The sequence below is a fragment of the Canis aureus genome, chromosome 4, assembly GCF_053574225.1.
Source record: "Canis aureus isolate CA01 chromosome 4, VMU_Caureus_v.1.0, whole genome shotgun sequence".
NCBI lineage: Eukaryota > Metazoa > Chordata > Mammalia > Carnivora > Canidae > Canis > Canis aureus.
The window spans coordinates 7,795,339-7,819,140 of NC_135614.1; the positions used below are offsets into that span (position 1 = coordinate 7,795,339).

General features: G+C 39.6%; 1 protein-coding gene and 1 long non-coding RNA gene across 3 annotated transcripts in view; one reads left to right on the forward strand and one right to left on the reverse strand.

The window, feature by feature from the left end:
- Positions 1–127: 127 nt before the first annotated feature.
- On the reverse strand, positions 128–22,361 carry LOC144312133 (uncharacterized). The gene is made up of 3 exons (XR_013377571.1): positions 22,331–22,361; positions 2,158–2,257; positions 128–1,141 (listed from the first exon to the last, which is right to left on the reverse strand). It is a non-coding gene; the product is annotated as an uncharacterized LOC144312133 (long non-coding RNA).
- Positions 21,895–23,802, forward strand: part of PCNX2 (pecanex 2) — a 288,682-nt gene continuing 286,774 nt past the window's right edge. For both annotated transcript variants that reach the window (XM_077894480.1, XM_077894481.1), the window contains exon 1: positions 21,895–22,079. In XM_077894480.1, coding sequence (XP_077750606.1) covers positions 21,927–22,079 — 153 coding nt within the window. In that variant the 5' untranslated portion in view covers positions 21,895–21,926. The remainder of the gene's footprint in view (positions 22,080–23,802) is intronic.

Below are 23,802 nucleotides of genomic sequence, written 5' to 3' on the forward strand. Positions count from 1 at the left end.
GGTTGTCTTCTATATATGTTTTTTTTTTCCATTTGCAGCAATGAAATTAAGATTCTTATGCAAACAAATGATATAAAGAAAGACGAGTCAACTTCAAAGAAAACACAATTAAAATAGTACAGTTAGTACATGGATATGGCAAATATGAAGAAGGTGGTACTAGATTGAATGGGGTTGGGAATACAAGGCTGGGAGCAGTGGGGAGCCTTGATGCTTTAGGACAGAGTAGTTATAGGATTAAATTGAGACTGCCTAAAGATGAGATTAGCAAACATGGAAGCAATAAATTTGACTAGGGCAAGGTGAGAAATAAGACAATCAGCAGATAGACCGCTAGGACAGTAAAAGAGAATTAAAGAGGGCTGAAACCTATGGTACCGGCATCAGGAAAGCAATAGACAAGTGCCAGATGCAATATGCAGAGAATAATCGAGAGGACTTCATCACCAATTACAGGCTCACAGCCCCTCCTCCCAATTACAGGCATCCAGAAAGTTCCAGAATTTAGAATTTGGAGGATTTTAATAAAATAACACATATCTTAATATTAACTCTTCCAACTGGGGATGGGACAGCACTCCATGATCAAATACATCGATATTTCTGCCTCCAAATATTAAAATAATCTCACCAGGTGAGGTAAATAAAGACCACAAAGAGCCTCATGACCTTTCAAGTTACATTTTGTTGCCAAATGAGTTCTGATGCCACCTTACAGAATCAGTTTTGGTTTTCGGAGCTTTCTGGTTTTAGAATTTTGGATGAAGGCTTGTGGGAAATGTTCAAGATAACCCCATCCAGGTTTCTAGCTTAAGCAAGTAGGGGCAAGGTAATGATGTCAAATGACCTGGGAAATGGTTTTAGGGAGAAGGTTATTTTTTGACTTGTTGAATTTGGGATGATTTGGGGGCACCTAGTTATATAGTTGGAATATCAGAGAATCAGGGACTCAGAAAGGAAATCATGGGTGGGGGGGCGCCTGGGTGGTCCAGTAGTTGAGCATCTGCCTTCAGCTCAGGTTGTGATCCTGGGGTCCTGGGATCAAGTCTTGCATCCGGCTTCCCGCAGAGAGCCTGCTTCTCCCTCTGCCTGTGTCTCTGCCTCTCTCTCTCTGTGTTTCTCATGAGTAAATAAATAAAATCTAAAAAAAAAAAAAAAAAAAAGGAAAGAAAGAAAGGAAATCAGAGTTGGAGGAAATTGAGTTTTGAAAGTAATTTTCTAAGGCGATGTCTTATGCTATAGAGAACTATTCTAGGCCACGCAGAGAGCAGGGGGACCCAGTGTGTGCCCTTTAGCTGGAAGAAGTCTCTGAGCATCCTTAGTTCTATCACCCTGGCAGACTTCTTGTGCCCTTCAGGGACTCTGCTGCCTGCCAGGACAGCCCTCTCCAGTTCCAGATGGATGAGTCAGTGAGGCCTTTTAACTTAGCTAAGCTTGAGCCCACATTTGACTCATGCACCTGATACTAACAGGAGTACCAAGTGACTATAACTCTCCACACCATCATTCAAGGACCCATCTTGGAGACCCTCCTTGAACCTCCAGCAGTGTGATCCCCTAGGACCTATTGCCTTTTTGGGACCTCTGAGCAACAGATGGGGTCTGCCTGAGCTTGATGATCCTAAAAGTCATCACTTGTTACTGTTGTGTCTTTTTTTAACCACCACCCCCCCTCCACCACCAAATCTTGCAGTTGGGGAAATAGCACAACCTAAAGATATGTGCTCTAACCATGCCCACTCTGTCTTGTGCAGCATGTCTTACCAGGAAGACAGTAACACAAGAAGAGCAGCGTGGAAATACAGAACTTTGGTGACAAACACATTTAAATGGAAGTTGACAAAATAAGAACCAAGAGGAAAAAATTAAAAGGAATCAGGCAAAGAGGACAACAGGCTAGTATGAGGGAAAACAGGGCATGGCTATATGGAATTGGTCTCTTGAAAAATTGTGTCTATCAGTGTTGGTTCTGGAAGGAGAGCCAGTCCTTAAGAATCATCTTCTCTTAGGGAATCTTGCTCTAATCAATTACCACTAACCCTATTATCTTAGGTCAGCAGTTCTCAAAGTGTAGTCTGTGGGCCCCAGGAGAACCCTGAGACTGTTTCAGAGGATCCACGAGGTCAAAATTATTTTCATGATTATACCATGATTTACCTTTTTCACTGTGTTGACATTTGTACCAAAGGTCAGTGTAGCAAATCAAGGAAGTGACACCAAATTGCACAAGTAGTTATTGTATTCTTCAATGTCACGACTTGCAGTAAAAAAAAAAAAAAAAAAAAAAAGTTAGATTCACTTTGAAATATCCTTGATAAAACAGTAAAAACTATTAATTAAATTTTTACTCTTTTTTTTTTTTTTAAAGAGAGAGAGCACATATGCAGTGGGGTTGGGGAGAGTAGGGACAGACAGCGGGAGAAGGAGAGAAAGAAAGAATCTCAAACAGGTTCCATGCTCAGTGCAGAGTCTGATTCAGGGCCTGACATAGAGCTGGAACTCACAACCCCAGGATCATGACCTGAGCCGAAATCAAGAGTTGGACGCTTAATCAACTAAATCACCCAGGTTCCCCAAATCTTCACTCTTGAGTATAGGCCTTTAATGTTCACTGTGATATAATTCTGCTGCATATCCAAATGTGATGGCTGTTTAAGAAAAAACACATGGGAGATCCTTTGAGCTGTTTGTAGACCTAGTCACTTTTTTTCATGGAATACTATTTTTACTTGAAAGAATGAGTGATAAGTTGTAGTTATTCAGAGACATTTCCCAGAAAATGAGCAGAGCAAGACTATCATTTCATGGAAAACCAATGATAGTATCTGTTGCCAATGATAAACTTTGAGCTTCCCAGCAAAAATCAGGATTTTGAAAAACTTGGAGCTTCTTTTATGAGCGCCATAACTTCCCAAGCACTGAAAGTCTTTTCTGATAGGATAGGCAGTGCTATTAACAAATGTGACTTCTTGGTATTGTATAAGGACCTAAACCAACATTTTAAAGATCTGTAGAGCTCAAGGAACCAGTATTTCCCCAAAGACCAATATCTTTTTGGTATCACAAAATCACAAATGGAAAAAAGACCGAAGCAGATTATGATTCATCAATAATGATTTCAGATTCTACATTGTAGCTAAAGTCTCAAAGAATACCACTTGTCCAGTTTTTGAATAATAATCAGAGTATCCATGACTTCCTTGAGAAGGCTATGAAAAATCCTTTTGCCTTAGTAAAGATTAGTGATATTAAGAGGTAGGGCAGTGGAGAGAGATTGGAAGGTGACTATGGTTGGTTTTTCAAAAGATTTTATTTGTTTGTTTTTATTTATTTATTTATTTATTTATTTATTTATTTATTTATTTATTTATTTCTGAGAGAGAGCACGAGCAGGGAGGAGAGCAGAGGGAGAGGCAGAAGCAGGCTCCCCCTGAGTAGGACTCAGGACTCGATTGCAGGACCCTGGGATCATTACCTGAGCCAAAGGTAGATACTTAAGTCACTGAGCCATCCAGGCATTCCAAAGGTAACCATGGTTATAAAACGATGGCATGAGAGACTTATGGGGTGGAAGTGTTCTGTGTCTTAACTGGGATGCTGATCACATGGTTATGCACATGTGAAAAAGTGGTACAGAATTAAATACACACACACACATGCATACACCGATGAATTTAAAACACAAAACTCAAGTGAGTTCACTGGATTTTATCAATGTTGCTGTCCTTGTTGTGATATTGTACTATATAGTTATGCGAGACACCACCATTAGGTAAAATTAGGAGTGGGGTACAGAGACTCTCTCTGTATTATTACTTACAACTTCATGTAAATCTATAATTATCTCAAAATAAAAAGTGGAAAAATGCTTCTGCTTATTCTAATCATATATCTGTACAAGCTGGAATTTCTCCATATATTTCCATAAGCACAATATTTTGCAACAAGTTGAATGCAGAAGCATAGAAGAGAATGCAGCTATCTCCTACTTAGCTGGGTGGAAAAAAGATCTTCAAAAATCTGAAGTGATGCCAGTCAACTTATATATATGTCTCAGCTTGGGGAAAAAATAATATGTGTTTCATAAAAGTATGTTACATGTTGCCATGTAGTGGTTTTGTTGTTATTTTAAAATAAAGCTATAAATGCAGGTTTTATGATTTTTTTCAGTTTTAATTTTCCAATACAGAAATTACTGGTAGGAAAAAAAAGAAATTACTGATAGTTAGAACACAAGTACGCAAAATATATAAAGATACACAAAACCTTTTTGAGGTCTTCAATAACTTGTAAGTGTGTAAAGGGGTCCTGAGACTTGAGAAGTTTAGAATTGTCCTAGTTAAAGGAAGGATTAAAAAAAAAAATCCCACACACAGTTCTGCTGATTAGGCTTTTATTTAAATGGGTGCACGAGACCCTTTGCTCAGGACCCTAGTGTACTTCTGCCCAGTACAGGCAAATCTGGGACATTTCAAAAACATGGCAGGAGAGGCAATAAGTCCACAAAATAGAAAAACCTTTACATTAAACCAGGAAAACTGGCTTTTTCTCATGGGCTTTGCCTTAGACCTGAAGACAAAAAGCTAAGAGAGTGATGTTGACTCTCCCACTTGCTTTTATTTCCAGTTTTCTACCTGAAGAAACTTCATTAGTTAATAGAAAAGATCATCCCTTTCTTGGCAGAGATGAAATTGTCTACTCTACCCACTGGGTAGCTAGTGGGATTGGCCTAGAGAAATCGCTGGCATTCAATAATTCAGCTTCAGTAGAGCTGAGATGTAGTCTATGATGGCATAAATGAGAGTTGAGAAAGTAAGGTGGTGATAATCTAGAGTGGCCCTTGCCATCGAGGATCTGGGAGCCAAGACTAACAGATTCCAGAAAATAGCCGTCTGCGAGAGGGCCGTATTTTGTGGAATGTGTGGAATGGCAGAGCAGTTGAAAGATGTGAGGATCAGTGAGAAAAGAGGCTGTTTGCGAGGTGACCGGCAGTTCCAGGTTCCCAGACCCTGGCTATTGAGATGACTCAACTGCAGGACAGGATTTTGTCTTGGGAAGAGCTGAGAAAGAAGACCGATTAGAAAGAACTTTAAAGATGCACTGGGGGGTCTGGGTGAGGAGAAGTGAGAAACTCTGGAGAGGTGGGAAGGAAAAAAACATTCCCCCCAAGAACTGTGTGTGTGAATTCTTTAAAAAATGGGCAAATATTTGAGATTAAGAGGTGGGATTAAAACTCTGGGTTTCCCAGAGTTTTTAGTTATTTTTCTAGATAACTTTATACTTTGAGATGTGAAATAAAGAATATTAGGAAGAGTATTAACAGCTCAATTTAATTGCTCCTATCTGGTACTATGCCAATCTTTTTTTTTTTTTTTAAGGATTTTATTTGTTCATTTGAGAAAGAGAGAGAGAGAGCGCCTAGGTGGGGAGAGGAGCAGAAGGAGAAGGAGAAGCAGACTCCCTGCCAAGCAAACAGGAAGCTGATGTGGGTCGATCCCAGTACCCAGAGATCATGACCCAAGCCAAAGGCAGACACTTAACTGACTGAGCCACCCAAGTGCCCCTGTGCCAATCTTTTTAAGACAACTAGCATTTTGATTGATATCCTGGAATTTTGCAAATGACACCTGTTGTTACTTACTCCGATTACGTTTAGGGGATGGTATGTGTGATGTTTTACCAATATGGTATGATTTGGTATAACCTGTCATCAACTGCTGAGCAACAAAATGGACTATGTCACTGTGATTAACAGCAAGCGTTAAACCAGTCCTGGGTTCCAATCCTGACTTTGTCATGACTTGATATTGGATCTTTGCTCTTCCATTGTCTCCTCTGCAACATGGTAGGACAATATATCTTCCTCCTGTCATTGTTTTGAAGATTTATTAAACTACCATACTAAAGCATTAGCACTTAATTAGGGCTAAGAAATGTTAGCTCATATTATTTTAATATGAGTTACTGTTTATGAAGGACCCATTAGAAGAAAAAACAGAAAGCCTATTTACCCTTTTTTTTCCTGTTTCCATTTTGTTTATTTTCCTTTGCCAAAAATCAATTTCATCTGCCAACAAAAGTTAAAATTTTTTTACAAAGTATGGGTGCCTGGGTTGATTGGGCATTTGCCTTCAGCTCAGATAATGACCCCAGGGTCCTGGGATTGAGCCCCATGTTGGGCTCCCCGTTCACTGGGGAGCCTGCTTCTCCCTCTGTCCCTCCCCTTTGCTGTGCTCTCGCTCGCCTGCTCTCTCTGTCTTTCTTAAATGAATAAATACAAAATCTTAAATTGTTTTTTCACAAAGTGGGAAGAATTAAAAGTTGGAATGGTAATTGCTAAGACTCTTGGGAATATCGCATCTCAAAACATAATGCTTTTTGAGCAAACAGAGTTATGAGTATATGTGACAAATTATAAATTTATCCTGATGTCATTAGATTTCGTATTTATCTGTCATGGATTATTCTACAATAAAACCAAGCAACAATACAGATAAGTTGTATTTGAAATAGGACAGAATATAGAGAATGAACAGGCTCATCATTCAACACTTGTTTTTTTGAGTTTCAGCCACTTATCAAGGTACTTGGGCTTAGAATATAACAAAGTTCTTTATCACAATGAAGCTTCTATCTTAGATGCAGTAGATGGGAATTAGAATACATAAATAAATTATGTAGTCTGTTAGAATTTGATAACTGCTATATAAAAATAAAAAGGAGAATGAGAAAACAGATCAGGAATGGGGACAAAGGCGGAATGATCAGGTCCATGTCTTATTCAGTAGGGTGGACAGGGTGGCCTTGTTGATAAGGTGAGATCAGATCAGAAGAAAACTAAAAGGAGATAAAGGAATTTGACAATAATTATCTGGAGAAAAATCAGTTGAACATATACCACAAGGAAGTTCGCAGTACACTTTGACTTTCCTGCCCTCTGGAAGACCCAACTCATGACTTCAACGTTGTAGTTGAGTAACTATAAAAGAAGCATGAGTGAAAAGTCACAAGAAGTACTTTGTGCATGCGTTGAGATTGTCAATTAGCATTTTTCTCTTGCATCTTGTTCTCTGGCTTCCTTTTCATGAACTTAAGAATGCGGGGTTAAATGAGTAATAATACGGTGATGATTACAGCCACAATGCTAAGTTAACACTCATTGATTTGAATTCTAAGTGGTAAAGCTTTGGATTCAGTCTGTGTCTGGTTACTAAACATTCCCAAAGTTTCAGCTGGCTTTTAGCTTTAGCGTAATCGTGAGTTTTAGAATCTCTGTAACTTTAATCACTGCACAAGACTGGAGCCTTGCCTGTCCATGCTTAAAGTTACAGATTACAGTCAGGGCTGCCCAAACGGACAATGAGCTGCTTCACTGAATAACACAACAATGTAAAAATCTGAGTTGCTTCACAAAGCCAAGGTCTTTTTTAAACCCTCCAAGATATCTCTTCTGAAGTCAAGCTACAAAGCTCACGACCTTGGACCTGATATAGGAAGGTTGCCATTCTACCCTGAGTTACCATTTTTGTACATTTTGTCCTATCAATATTTGTTTTATTTATACTTTACTGGACTCTTTTCAAATATAGTGACTAATTCTTCATAACCCGCTAGAAATATAAACAGAGGGCACAGAGACAGAGGTGATTTTTTTAAAAAAGAGCAAGTCATCATTCTAAGATCATAGTGAATAAAACCATAGAATAATGGGTTTATTTTTGGCATGTTTACTTTTTATTAAGGCCAGCAGCTTGCTATTTACATTACGAAACATACAGTAAGTTAATGTTCTTGATCAGAATGTCTGATTCTTGGACTCATGGGTCTGCTTTTATGAGTTGACTTTTCTACTCTGAGTAAACTTACTCTGAGGTTGCTCTTTTATCTTACTCATTATGAAAATGATGGTTTCCTGCATATCAGATCTATTTTCCTGCATATCAGATCTGTAAGCGTCCTAAACCAGACTGGGATAAACAACAAAAGCCAATTTACACACTGACCTTTGTAGTGACCTTGAGCTTTTGTTTATAGTCTCCAATTTTTAAAATCTAGGTATAAAATTAGAAGACTCTTAACCTGCTCCCTTAGGAAGTTGATGAATACCATGAGCATTCATGAAATAACAAAATGAAACCTCTCTTTTGAAATTCTTAGAAGAAAAACACTAAATAGATCCAAGCATTTCTTTCTAATTAATGCTGAAGTGTAGGCCAATTCAGCACTGATCCATGTAGTTGAGGTTTCTCTCATGAAGTGAAGACTTTTACTCAGTCTTTTTAAAATCTCTGCAGAAATGTCTTTAGAACTCTTCAACGAACACAGCTGAACTTCCTTGCTTTAAACACAAATGTGGAACATACCAGTTACAACTACTCTGGTTTAATCCATTCTTGTCATTCCTCATGCCTCAATGTTAGTTTTATTCTCTGCAAGAATTTCCAGGGCTTAAAGCCATAGCATCTGCGTCATGATGTGGACTTCTTGATTTTCTGGGTGTTACTATTACCTTGTTGGTTTGGTTATATTATCCTGAAGGACCTGATCAATGTGAAATCCTTTGAAAACAGTCCTGTGTCCTGTAAATGTAAAGTACGGTTTTGTGGTTGCTACTTAATCACAGGATTATTTGAAGTCTTTCTAATCTTTTCTCAAGTCACTTGATAAAGTTGAGGGATCAGTGAGGGAACGCTTCCAGTAAGTATCTCTTTCAGGGATGTTTTCTTATCTGATAATGCTCTTGGGCAAACTGGTTTTCTAGACTAACAGTAAGAATGCCCTTTAAGAAAAAAAAAAAAAAAACAGCTTCAGCCTTTCAAAGATTGGAAATTAAACATCTTGAAAAAATACTGGCAAATTATGCTGTTTTCAACAGGTAAAATCTGAGCTCTAGCTTCCACTTGTCCTGGATATTGATTCTTCTTAATATTAACCTTTGTATGGAAACCTTGTTTTTTTTCCTACTTAGATGGATTCCAATCCTGCATTAACAGTCTTCTAGTAGGTTATTTTCTCATGATTAGAGGCTTCTGTCTTGTTACATTCACCACATCTAGGATCCATCTAGAAGGAACCTAGAGAATCTTCTGCCTGTATTCTAATGATTATCTATATACATATTTTTAAATTATGCATATAAAAATATACTTTGAAAAGCTAAATTTCTCTTCTACACGCCCTCCAACTCCCCAGCCATGCATTTCTTTGCTGATGAATTAAATTTGTATCTCTCCAGACGTGGATTCGTACAAATCTACATTTATTTATGCATTATTTTAAACCTATTTTCTTTTATTATAACCTAGGTATCATTTGGTAGTAGAACATTGAAAGTTGTCTCTTTCTCTCTGACCACCACATAGTACTCACTGTGCTATACTTTAGTGGTGTCCTTTGATGGGAATTTATGTTGCTTCCAATTTTCTATTGTCACAAAGAGTGCTGCAGGGTCGATCCTCGTACATTTGCCATTCACTTAGGTGCAAGCACACAAGTGGGATAAGTTTCTAGGAGTCAATTATGGAATGAAAGGGTGTGTATACTGCTGTTTTGATAGATTTGGCTAACTGGTCCTCCCTAGAGGTTGTACCACATTGTATTCTCACCACAAAGTGTTTCCCTACATCCTTCTCAACAAAGGGCAAAATGGAGCTTTGCTCTTTGTAAAAAGCAAAGGACAGCTGATAGGGACCACTGATTTTCCATAGTTTTAAACTATATTTCTTACTGTGACTAAGACTGAACATCTTTTCGGATGTTTGAGTCATTTGAATTATCCTTCCTGTGAACTATCTATTCTTTTTCTTTTACCCATTTCTGGTTGGTCTTTTGTTGTTGATTTTTAAGAGGTCTGTATATGTTACATGACTTACCTATATGTCTTAAATATTAGGTTAGAATTACAAACACATTGTGTAACATTGACTGTTTCAGAAGAAGGTGGACAATAGCCATAGACCACAACTAGTGGTCTCCTGTACACATTTTTCATAGCATAATTATTTGAGGCTGTAAATTTGCCTTTGAGCGCTATTTTTTTTGTATCCATGGGTTCTCATATACCATGTTTTTTTTTTTTTATAGATATGTTTATTTATTTGGCGGGGGGGAGGATAACAGGCAGGAGGAGGGGCAAAAGGAGACAAGCAGACTCCCCGCTGAGCAGGGAGCCCAATGTGGGTCTCAATCCCATGACCCTGGGATCACAACCTGAGCCAAAATCATGAGTTGGATGCTTACCTGACTGAGCCACCCAGGCACTCCTGATATACCAAGTTTTTATAATTTTCTAGGTATTCCATTATTGTGACCTTTACCTCTTTTTTTTTTTGGACCAACAGGATTTGAAGAAATAATTTTTTAAAAGATTTTCTTTATTTATTTTGAGAAAGAGAGAGAAAGCATGAGCAAGGGTATGGGTAGAGGGAGAAGCAGGCTTCCCACTCAGCAGGGCGCCCAATGGTGGGGCTCAGACCCAGGACCCTGGGATCATGAAAGCAGATGTTTAACCCACTAAGCCACCCAGGTGTCCCAAGAAATAATTTTCGAAAATTCTAGATGACAGGGGTTGTTTTGTTCTCTAGATGGGTTTTTAGCCTCTACTTTTACTAAATTCAGATTAGAAAATACTATTTGTATTGTTCCTCTTCTTATTGAGATTTTCTTTTATGAGTATATGATCGGATTTATGAATGCTCTGTAAATGTCTGAAATGGTGATATATTCTATCTAAATGGGGTACATAATTGATAAATATCAGTTATGCTACTCATGCCTGTTTTCTTATTTATAAATGGGAATAATTACAGCTCCTACAGCAAAGAGTTGTTTTGTAGACTAAATGAGTTAATGTATATAAAATGCTAATAATAGTGCCTGGCCCAAGGAGACTATTCAGTGGAAGCCATTACTATGTGTTATAAAATTCTGAGATGGTAGCAAAAACTTACATCGATCTTGTCCAAAGAAGTTTGTAACCACGATGTCATCAATTTTTCACTTTATATGATTCTGAAGAAAATTCTGAGGGCCAATCTAATATTTTCTCTTAATAGGTATTTCTTTTCTTTCTTTCTTTCTTTCTTTCTTTCTTTCTTTCTTTCTTCTTTCTTTCTTTCTCTTTCTTCTTTTTTTTTCCTAGTCTACCCAAGATTCTTCATCTTTGACATTTGATAACTTTAGTAGAATCTATCTCTTTTTAAAAAATCACAATTTTAATATAGAGCACTCATTGAGAGAAATGTATAAAACATATATACACAGAGTAATGCATTACTGGAAAGCAAGCACCCTTGTAGTCATGGCCCAGGTAAAAATAAAGAAGATTTTCATGTTCCAGAAACCCTCTGGGTGCTCGTTATCATCATAGCTTCCTCAAAGTTGACAGAACTGGTAAACACCCCAATGGAAAATGAAACCTCAGAATCTAAACATATTCTTCACTATATAGTGTGAAAGTGGTCAGAGGCCTTTAAGTGTATAGTTTGGTTTGGTTTTATGTGGTTTTGTTTTTTTAAAAACTGCTTTATTGAGTATAACTCACACACCATACAGTTCACCCACTGAAAGCACCAGTTCGGAGGTGTTTACTGTGTTCTCAAGTTGTGCAACCAACAGCACTAGAATTCTAGAACATGTTCATCTCCCTGAAAAGGAACCCCAACTCTTTTAATTTCCAACTATTTTTATCTTGGAATTTGAGGTGTGTTTTGTATAACATATCATTTGATTATTCTTTTTAATCCATTCTGCCCATCTGTCTTTTGATTGCAGGTTTAATCTATTCACATTTACTGTAATCATTGATAAGGTAGGACTTATATCTGCCATTTTGGTATTTGTTTTTATATATTCTATGTCTTTTTTGGGGTCTTTATTCCTCCATTACTGCCTTCTTTATTGCTAAATAGATATTTTCTAGTACACCATTTAATTCCCTTATTCCTTCTTTTACTGTAATTTTACATTTAAAAAAATTTTTTTAAAGCAGGCTCCATGCTGGGTGTGGAACCCAATGCAGGGCTCAAACCCACAATCTTGAGATCAAGACCTAAACTGAGATTAAGAGCTGGCCATTTAACTGACTGAGCCACCCAGATGACCCTCTTTTACTGTAATTTTAAAATTTGGGTTCTTAGTGGTTGTACTGGGGATTAAAATCACCACTGTAAAACACTCTAAGTCAGATTAATATTAATTTAATTACAGTCTTATTTAAAAACTTGGCTCCCACATAACTCTGTTCCTTCCCACTTCATTTATGCTATTCTTTTTTTGTACAAATTATATCTTGGTCTATCATGAGCCCTACAGTAGCAGTTTTGTAATTCTTGCTTTATACAGTTGCCTTTTAAAATTTTTATTTATTTATTTATTTATTTTAGAGAGAGAGAGTGAGAGCAAGAGAGAGTGAGCGGAGGGAGGAGCAGAGGGAGAGGGACAAGTAGATTCTGCTGAGTGCAGAGCCCAACGTGGGCCTGGATCCCACTACTCAGACATCATGACCTGAGCCAAAATCCAGAGTCAGCTGCTTAACCAACTGAGCCACCCAGGCACTGCTACAGTTGCCTTTTAAAACAGATAGGAGTGTAAGGGGGTTATGAATGAAAGTGTGTTTATAGTGTGTTTATATTTACCTGGGTAGTTATTTTTGCTGATGTCCCTTATTTCTCTGTGTAGATTCAAGTTATTGTCTTGTGTCCTTTCATTTCAGCCTAAGGGACACTCTTCTATTTTACAGAAATATTTTACAGAAACAGGGGCAGGTTACTGGGCCCCTGTTAAGACAGCACAGACCCCACAGTCTTACCTACGTTCAATAGTTTCTCTTGGATAGATGATTTGCTATTCAATCCGTGGCTTTGGTTAATTTTCAGGGTTCTGAAATGATCGATTTCACATTTCATCATATTTGTGGGAGAGTGAGTACACCGAGGTCCTTACTCTGTGGCTGCAGATGTCATCTGCCTTAGCATCCATCTTGATGTCAGGTGTTTGTTTTTGTTATTGTTTTTGGTCATTTTAGGGTGAGGACCTGATGTACTGTTTTAATGTCCAGGAAAAATCCTCTTTTCTTAAAGTTTCTTTAATTAATTTAGAATATACCTTGGGTTCCAGTATTTTTATTCTGTTCTTCAGCGACACTAATTTGCACAGAAGTTAAGGGGAAAAAATAATGTAATAAATAAATAATAATAGTTACTCTGAAAAAAACACATTATACACTGACTTTCACAGGACATGAACAAATTAAACAGGTGAAAAGTAGAACTGTTATTTTTGGGGACAGGCTTTCTGGAGTACCAAACTCACCCTTTTAAAATCTTTTCCTGCTTTGTAATGAGAGCAATGTTCTATATATGAAGCAGTGTTCTGGTGCCACCTAGTGCTACAAATGACTGAAGGCTACTTGCTTTTTCTTTTTTTCCTTCTTATTCCATCTCCTCCTTCGCAATAGAATACCTACCCCTGAAACTAATAATACACTATATGTTAACTAAATTAAATTTAAATAATGAATTAAAAAATAATACCTACTCTATGAGCATCAGATTTAATCAATGGACGTTTGTGGAATGGACACTGCATCTTAAATGTGCAGATAATCATTCATTTAAAGCACATACAAAGATTTGCAAAACTGACCATATTCTTTGTCATAAGTCAAGTCTCAACAAATTATTGAAGTCATTTAGAGTATGTTCTCTAGAGTTAAATGTAAAATCATATATTATTATAAAATGTTCATTTATATTACTACATATATATTTCTAAAGTGATGTATTTCTAAATAACCCGTGGATTAAGGGAATCCCAATGGAAACTAGAAAGTATTTTGAACTGAACAATTATATATATATGTATATATATAATTATATATATATTATGGAATTTGTGTGAACTAAACAATAACATATATATGTAATTTGTAGAGTGCAACTAGTACCATGGTTAGAGAAAAATTTATAGATTTAATTACACAGGTTTAACTACATAGGTTCAAATTTATATTAGGGGTAGCAAAAACCAAATGAGTGTATCTACCTCAAAATGCTAGAAAAAGAAGAGCAAAGTAAGCTCAAATACAATAAAAACTGGAAAAGCAAATTAAGAATGTAAATCAACAAAATAACAAAGATTTGATAGAGAAGATCAACACAATCAAATATCTGTTCTTTATAAAGACTGGTTAACTTGATAAATCCCTAAGTGATCATGAAATCACAAATAATGGATTTTAGGGATGAAAAGACACACAACATTGTGTATTTTTTTTAAAAAATCACAAGAGGATGATATTAACAACTTTATGCCAATAAAGTAGAAAATTTAGGTGAGATGGACAAATTCTTTTTCAAAGTTTAATTTACCAAAAAGTTGAAAGAAGTGAAATATTTAAATAGACCTAAAATTGTTACAGATACTGCATTCAAAATACATCTTGATTCTTCATCTGGATTAGTTATTCTCTAGGCTCTGTTGTAAGCTGTTACACAGTAATTCTTTCTTATTTTCCTAGAGCTCATTCTTTGTGTTCTATAACTTTCCCTTCCCTAGTGTATTCATTCATTTTGATGAAGTGTATTTTCCAGGAGCTCCAAGAATGAGTACACAAGAGTGTAGTGGGTATTCATGGTGTCCTGTAACACAGAAATTAGGGTCATCCTCAAATGCTTAATTGATTTTAGAATGTTAAACCAACCTTGAATTCCTGGGATAACTCCTACATACTTAGGGTATGTAATATTTTTAATATGTTCTTGGGTTCAGAGTGCCAATATTTGATTGAGGATTTTGCTTTTGTTATAGAGGAATAAAGAATACTCTGTACCTTCCTTTTCCTATCATATCTTCATCTGTTTTGGCATCAGGGAAATATTTGCCTCATAGAATGAGTTAATAAGCATTTTTCCTGAAAATGTTTGTAAGTGATATTCACAAGCTGTGTTAATAACCGAAATTCTCTTCTACTTTCCAGTTTCTCCTCTTCATTAATGCCTTGTTATTTTGTTTTTAATTGGTCCAATATTCCCTCAAATCTCATGGGAAATATTAACTATAATTTTTTAAATATTTATCTATTATTTTGAGAGATGAGAGAGAGCAAGCACATGGGGAGAAGGAGAGGCAGAGGGAGAGAAACTTCAAGCAGACTCCCTGCTGAGCACAGAGACTTATGTGGTGTTTGATCTCATGACCCATGAGATCATGACCTGAGTTAAAACCAAGAGTCAGATGCTCAACTGACTGAGCCACCCAGCCCTCCCTATTAATTACAATTTTAAGGACCTCTTTTGTTTTCTTCATGCATCCTATTTTGGTGGGGACCATTTTCTTAGAATGGTTAGCTTCTGAATTTTTAATTATTTTGAAAATTTAAATTTTTAAATTTTTTGCTCATATTTATAAATGAGGTCCTCTGGAGTAATGAGGATTAATTGTCATTAGCTCTATGAGAGGTAGCTAATACGATCTCTATGACAAATCCTCTTAATCACTATTTTATTTCTGTAACAAATACAACTTCTTCCATTTGCTCACATGCAGAACCTTCTTAGAGGCCAAAGAGTCTTTCATCTAGAATAGTTAGTGAGCAAGAATGAGCCTCACTGGGGCCCATGAACCAGAAGCAGATTGGCAGACAAACAACATGGATCCTTGAGCAGCAAGATGACCTCTTCACTAGTGTTAGTGGGTAGGCATACCAGGATAAAAGCTGGCATGAATACTTTTATCAGCTTTTCCTTGTCCAGCACTATTGACTACTGGTGTTTGTTCACTAGGGTCTGCTTTTTGGCATAGCCATATTGTCATTCTCTGCTGGAACAAACTTCAGGTTGTCAGTATCCATTTGGAGTTGCAATTGATAGGCAAAGTAGTGAAAGAGCCTTGGAAAGCCAAGGACATTAGAAATTTTACTGCTCTGCCAAGCCATCTTACTTCACCTTACCACACTGCTTATGTCATAGTAACCCAAGCAGAGCTGAGTCACTCACTGCCCTCATTCCAGCTAGATGGCCCACATTTGGGGCTGCTAGACAAACATACTTCATTTAGCAGGCAGTTCCTATGGAATGAAGTCTGGATATGCTTCTGGTCATAAAGGGGTGCTGTTCCAGTTCCCATGTAAATTTTAATATTTCAACTCCAATTAATCCCAGTTCCATAATATTTCAGTTTTACATTGCCTCCCTCAGCCCTAGCCAATTAGATCGTGGCCTACACTGAGTGCTGATAGATAGTATGCAAAAATTCTACATAGAAAATGATAAAATGTTATTGGAAGGTCTTAATAAATGAAGGAATACATCTTGTTCATCAAAGGAAAAGCTCAATATTCAGAAGATGCCAATTCTCTAAAAACTGACGAGTGGACTTAGTTATAATCCCAATGAAAATCCCATGTGTGCATATGTGCGTGTGATAGATACACTGACATATATTGACTTGCTGAAAGAAAAGCATCCACACAAGCAGAAACGCATGAAGAAACATGATGTGTGCAAACGTAAGTAGTTTGGGTTTCCAGAGATGAGATGGTAGAAATTCGGTGAAGTCAAGGCTTTATGTGGCACTAAATTGGTTTTTGATTTTTTTTTCTGCAAGTGATAGAAAACATTTTAAGAGGGAGTAACTGGGTTGAATTTATATTTTATATAAATCTCTTTGCCTTTTCCTTCACCTGCCTAGATCTTTACTGCAGGTAATTACATTCCCTGGGTTTCTGTATACTATGGCTTCCAGGTAGGTTTGGCCAATGGAAGTGAGAAGTAGGATATTGGAAGTCTGGAGAAAAGAAGTCAGGGTATTCATGTATTACACCCACTGTTACCCCACCATGCCCCCATTGCCTGTCGTGGGGTTTGCTGAGGCAGCTGCACGTGCTCCAGGCTCCAGCTCTCTCCAGCCTGCACTACCATGGCTCTAACTCCTGTTGCCAATCCTTGACTTCTTGGTTCTGACAGTCCTACTTCCAGTCCTTGGAGCTCTGCTTCTGCTTTTGTTCATCTCCAGCTTCTTTATCATCCATTGCTTACTTTCTCAGCTTTCCCATTTGCCATGTAAAATGATCTCTGAAAGCCAGAGTTGTTTTTTCCCCCTGGGTGTACTTAATTGACATAGGGGGTTAAGTTAGAGATAGGAAAATCCATTAGGAAGCCACTGAGATAGTTCAAGGGAGAAATCTTGAGGACCTTTGGTAGTAAGGACAGAGCAAAGCATATCTAGTTAATGGTCACTTGGAGATAAAATTGATAGGACTTGATGATTGAAGGAGGTGGCAAGAGAGAGAGGGAATCTAAGATAGACCCTGCATTCTAAATGATTAGGTGGCTGCTGGTAGCTTTATTGACTGAGGTCCAAAATACAGAAGGCACAGTAGGAAAAATACCAACAAGAGAGAAGCCAAAGAGTTCATGTGTGAATATGCTGTGGCCTGGGGGTGGGGGGCACCCAAGTGGATGTAAATCTAAAGTTTAGAAAAGAGATCAGGGCTGGATATAGATTACAGATCATCAACACATGCATAATAGTTAAAGCCAGGAGAGTAGATTAAGACTATCCAGGAAAGGCAGAGCAGTGGAGAGGAAACATGCTTTATCTTTCCCCCGGTATTAAAGGCCAATTTGTAGCAGCAGTCTGTGCTAATTGGTTTCAGCATCCTTTCAACCAATCCTTAGATGTTGGGCCATTATCAAATCCTGTATGGAATGCCTTTTCTTAAAGCACAGATCTACAGCTGAACTTTGCAGAGCAACCGTGTCCTCCAGTGGTGAGCTGGTACAAAGAGAGGAGTATTGTGAATTCCTTGCAAATTCTCATTCCTTCTAAAGTGAATCCTAAACTTCAGCAGACAAATCAAATTGTCTGAAAAGATATTTCATAATAAACACATAGTACTATAGAAGGGAAACACTGTGATCTCCAGCTTCCTGTTTAGGTGGATGTCCTTGCCCCTGTTTGTGCATATATTAATCAATCCTTGATGGAAACAAAAAAGCCAGTCTGTTAAAAGGAATGCTTCATTGACTCTGTACCTGCACTTAGATCACATCTACCCTTCATGGTCTCTAAGGAGTAGCTTACTTTGGTTGCCTCTGCTTCTTTGCTACATGTTCACTCTTAAAATATAATGTAATTAGGCATCTGCCCATGTCACTATCTTCAGTCCTGAAGCTGCAGTGGCATAGGTCACTCCTAATGGCAATGTTCAGTCTTTGCATTTGGCTTCTACTATGGCACCTGACCCCATTAACCATTTCCTTTTCGAATTGCTCTTTTCCCTGTATAGTTCCTTGGTGATAACTGGTCCACCTGGGTCTATAATTCTCCTTTCTCCTTTCCTCCTGCCTGTGCCTTTAACCCTTGTGATCCACAGTTTTCCTGCTCTGTACTCCACACTCTTTTCCAGGAGATTGTCTTTCCCTTTTCTTTCTTTCTTTCTTTTTTTTTTTTTTAAGATTCTTTTCTTATTTGAAAAGAGAGAGAGAGAATGCAAGAGTGCACAAGCAGGGGGAACAGCAGGCAGAGGGAGAGGGAGAAGCATAGTCTCCTGCTGAGCAGGGAGCCAAACACAGGGCTAGGTCCCAGGACCCCAGGATCATGACCTGATCCAAAAGCAAATGCTTAACTGAATGAGCCACACAGGGGCTCCTATCATTCCCTTTCATGGAATTCCATGCTGTTCTCCCCCCAGTCTCTAATCCTATTTCAGACATCTCTCCTAACTAAGCTCCAGAACCATACTCACCTTGCCCTGCTTGCCACACCCCCAGGCAACTCAAATTCAGAGTAGTCATTTTTTTCACCCTGCTAAACAGCTTACATTCCATGTCTTGATTAATTTTATAGCATAGTCACCCCACCCTCAAACAGAATGTTACTTTATTATTTTGCTTCTAAATCAAATTGTTTTCCAAGTCCTAAGTCATATTTAATCCCTCAACATCACATCCACTCTTGCTGGCTTCAGTATTCAACATTTCCCCTCTGCACTATTCATGTCACATCTGTGCTTAATGCCTTTCAAGACCTGTCTATTGCCAAGGATAAGTTCAGAAGAATTTCATATGATCCAAGAAACTGACCTTGCAACCTTGGGAGTTCTCAGGGGAAGTTTGAAACTGGCCCCCATACGGAGAGGGCGAGGAGAGACCAAAGAAAGATACAGACCACTCTAGATTGGTAGGTGACAGCTCTTTCCTCCTTTCTTTCTTTCTTTCTTTCTTTCTTTCTTTCTTTCTTTCTTTCTTTCTTTCTTTCTTCTTTCTTTCTCTTTCTTTTTTTTTCAAAGATTTTATTTATTTATCTGAGAGAGATAGAGAGAGAGAGAGAGCACATGTGTGAGTGCATGAGCAAGGGGAGGGCCAGAGGGAGAGGGAGTAGCAGAGTCCTTGGGATCATGACCTGAGCCAAAGGCAGACACTTAATGGACTGAGCCACCCAGGCACCCCGGTGGCAGTTTTAATAAGCAAGGGAACTTATACACATGGCTGGTCTTTGGCGGCCATGAAATGTGTAGATATCTGTACCTACCCGCCAGAATCCTAGTTTATATAGAGGCCTTAACACAGTTCAATTGTGTGAACAGTCCAGATGGCCTCAATAACACATTTCTCTCTCAAGTCCGAATCCTTGATTTGGCTCTCAGAATGAAAAAGGTGGGTAGAACATATATTCCAAGTTTGGGGGTGGGGGTGGGGTATGTGTGTGGGGGTAAGGAGCCTCCATTAGCCCTGGCCCACCTCTCAGGTCAATCAGAGATTACAACCTCCCAATGACCTCCTATAACAGGGTACTTTTTTACATTTCTGTTATAGTACACACTATTTTGTTGCAAGTATTGTTTGATTTGCCTGATTCCTCTTGTAATCTGTGAACTCCTTCATGGTGATAATTATATTTTATCGATATTTACTTCCTCAGTCTTCAACAAAATGAGTGGCAGGTAGTAGGTGCTCAATAAATATTTGATGAATCAGGCACAAATGAATAAGGGCACTCCTTCAGTGCAGGAATGGACCTGTTGCACGGCCATTCCCCCTGGACCCATGCACATGAAAGTGATCCTTTAGTGTGAGTCTTCCTGTGGAGGTGATCAATACATTCATTCATTAAATATTTATAGAGCACCTGGTAGGTTTCAAGCCTCAAGCCATATAACAAGTATCCTCTTGACTTTGAGAAAAATATTATTCCAATATAGAGAGCAGCGTTATTACATTTTGGTTAGTCATTCCTGCAGATTGAATGCAGAGTAGATGAAAAAAATGGTTAATCCGAACAGCATACACACCAGTATGAGACTTCTGCTGTAATCCCATGGATTTACATGTTCCAGGCCTGTGCTTCAGGGTGGATCTTATCTTATTTCATCTCAGCATAGGACGGCTGGCATGCTTTTACTGGGCCTGGCTAAGGCAGCCATAAGCAAATGCTGCTGCACACTGAAACATGGTCCGGACATACACAGGTACACATATCAGAGAAGAGATGTGATGTGTTTGGGACAGAAGATACAGGAAAGGCCTGTTTGGGGACCATAGAATCTTCTAATCCTTGCTCTTGCCCAGAGGCCCTAACTCACACAGGACTTCCTCTGCTCATTCATAAGCAAGACAAGTTCCCCTTTATCTCCTCCCTTTCCAAAATCTGCTATCTTCAAGAATCTGAAACTCATTTACGTGAAGTTATCAATTCCTAAGAATGAAAGTTTCCTTTCCTCACTCTAAAGATGAGTTCCTCTTTATCTGTTTCTTGTCCAAAGCCTGCTTTCAGAAGAGAATTTGAAATTTATCTACTATAAAGTATGAAAAAGTATAAAAACTTAAAGATTACTAGTTCACTGTTACCTTCTAGTGAGTCTTCCTATCTAAACAGTATTGAAAGACTTAGACTAACGTCCTAAAATATTCATTTGATGACTGGGATTATGTTCTAGGCAAAATATAGAAAGACGAGTCTAAATAAGGCTCCTGAAATTATTCCAGGAAAGCAGTTATCTCTGCCAAGTTGGACAACAGAGGGGAAGAGGGGTTAAAGGTCGGGGAGGTAAAAAGGTCAGTGCCAAAGGCCCAGGTAGGCTGACTAGTGGAACATCTGAGATCAGTGGTTCATCAAGGAGAATGACATTGTGCAGGCAGCACACAGGGGGAGAAATTACATTGAGTGGTGTGTGAGAGGAGCTTGGTTACGTAAATGTTTTTGGTGCAGGTGGCAAAGGGGGAAAAGGCAAAAGATTGCGTCTTAATTTAGTTCTTCTGCATGAAAACATCTTTGGTTTTAGATTTATTTCTTCTGCATGAAAACATCTTCGAAAACAACCCCTAATAAGAGGATGGGGAGGAAAAGAGGGGGCAGCGGGCAGAGCCAAAGCCGAGAGGCTGGAGGGACTCAGAAATCCTCCTGACTCTGGGAAACGAACTGGGGGGGGGGGGGGGTGGAAGGGGAGGAGGGCGGGGGGTGGGGGTGACTGGGTGGCGGGCACTGCGGGGGGCACTTGACGGGATGAGCACTGGGTGTTATTCTGTATGTTGGCAAACAGAACACCAGTAAAAAATAAAAAAACAAATAAATCAAAAAAGCGCCCGGGCGCAGGCAGGCCCGTGCGGGATCTGGGCGGGCGCGGGGCGGAGCCTCCGGAGCATCCTCTGAGCGCTCGCCTCTGAGCACCCTGGGAAAATCCTTCCTCGCTCGGACATGGCGCCCACCTGCCCCGCGGCAGCAGCCGGGTCCGGCGCCGCGGTTCGCGGGTCGGGGCAGAGGAGCGGCTCGAGGCTCAGGCGCGGGGCGGAAGGGGGCGGAGGGGGCGGCGGCGGCGGCGGCGGCGGCGGCGGCCGGGGGCGCGGGTGTTAGAGCCCGGGGCGCCCGGGGCGGGGCGGGGCAGGGCAGGGCAGGGCAGGGCAGGGCAGGGCGGCCGGGCGGCAGGCATGGTGTCCCAGGCGCTGCAGCTGCTGCGGCAGGGCGTGTGGGCCGCGCTCACCGGCGGCTGGTACCACGACCCGGAGCACAGCAAGTTCACCAACAGCTGCCACCTCTACCTGTGGCTGTTCCTGCTGCTGCTGCCCCTGGCCCTGCACCTGGTGAGTTGGGGGCGGGGGTCGAGCCGGGGAGACGCGAGGATGGAGGCAGGTGCGGGGGGAGCCACCCGAACCCCGTGTGTGCCTGCTCCCCGACGGAAAGGCTTGGCGGTGCTTCTTAAGGGGTGGGGTTAAGAAGTATCAACGCGCTGTTAGAAGACGAGGAAGTCTCAGGGACGCAGCGTACAGCACGGGGGACTACAGCCAATAATACTGTATTAACTTTGTAAGGTGACCCCGGTACCTGGACTCACCGTGGTGACCATTTCGCTCTGTAGACAGATGTCGAATCTCTGTGTAATACACCACAAACGGATAGAACATTGTGTGTCGGTTCTAGCTCAATTTAAAAGAAAATAGGTGGACCGAAGAAGGTCTTCAGGAATTTGGGACAAGGGAAAGGGGGCCAGGGACTCACTGGCAGCACAAGAAGCAGAAAGGACTTTGGGAGCTCTGAGACTCATTAAGAATTGATGCTGACTGTTAGGATGAGTCAGACGCCGCTTGTCGCTGGCGGATGTTGAACCTGTTTTGTAGGTGGAAAATCCTAGGCCTCTGGCTGGTTAGCTGGGCATGAGAACCAAAATGCAAAATGAATTATTGAAAGCAAACCTGGTTCAGTTGTTGATCTTCTCTCTCCCCTCCCTTCCTGTTTGGCTTTGAGAAGGCAGGTTCAATAAGCAATTACTTAACTTCCAGTTTCTACACTGCTATGTAAAGAAATCTATAGGAAGATACAATAATGGGTAAATCTAATGTATTACAGCACCTGCTTGGGGCTTGACACTTTAATAGGGTTACCATAATTGAGTGCTTGCAGAATAACTGCATAGATGACCTTCTTGGGTAAATTAAATATACCCAATTGAAGCAATGCTTAACCTTACTTGAGAAGCTGTATAGGTAAGGTGCTTCCATGTCTTGTTAAATGTTATGTGCCAAGAATCTAATTTTGATGTGTCTCTTGAAGGACTTTATTCCTAAAATGTAGTTTAATCCTGTTCTCCCCAGCAAAAACCTCAGTCATTTTGCATAGCTGATGGGTTCCAAGTTTGACATTAGAGGTTGTGCATGATTTGGCTCCCATTTACTCTTTCTGGCATTTTATCCAGAGGGTCAGAATTCTGGCTCTAAAGCCAGGCTGCCTTCCTTAAATTTTGGCTCTACCTTTGACCAGTTCTGTGACCTTGGGGAAATCACTAGCCTTATCTTATTTTTCGTGTTCTTGGCTATAAAATGAGAAAAATAATGCTGCCAGATGTACGGTGTTGTTTTGGGCTTAAATGAGACACTGCCCATACAGCCACCCATCCATCTGGCTTGACCTGGGATTGGACTCACACCTGGTTTAAATTTCTGTTTTGCTGCATAGTAGGTATTTGGCCTGATGCTTGATCTATCTAAGCCTTAGTTTTCTCAGCCTTAACATGGATGTGATAATGATCGTATCACAGGAAAAGTAAATAAATTTTCAAATAAAAGGCATGAAGATACAGAAGCTGATCCATGGATGCACTTCAATAAATGTAAATTTCCATCTTCTTCCATGACCTTGTTCATCATTTTTCCCTGGCCTGTAGGTCTTGATGTTTTCTCCTTGCCAGCATAGTTGAGTGATGAGGAACACAAACTTGGGTTCCCATCCTGGTTCTTCTGTTTACTAGCTGTGTGAGCTTGAGCGAGCTTGAGCGAGCTTCAGCTTCCTGGCTTGTCAAGCAGGGACAAC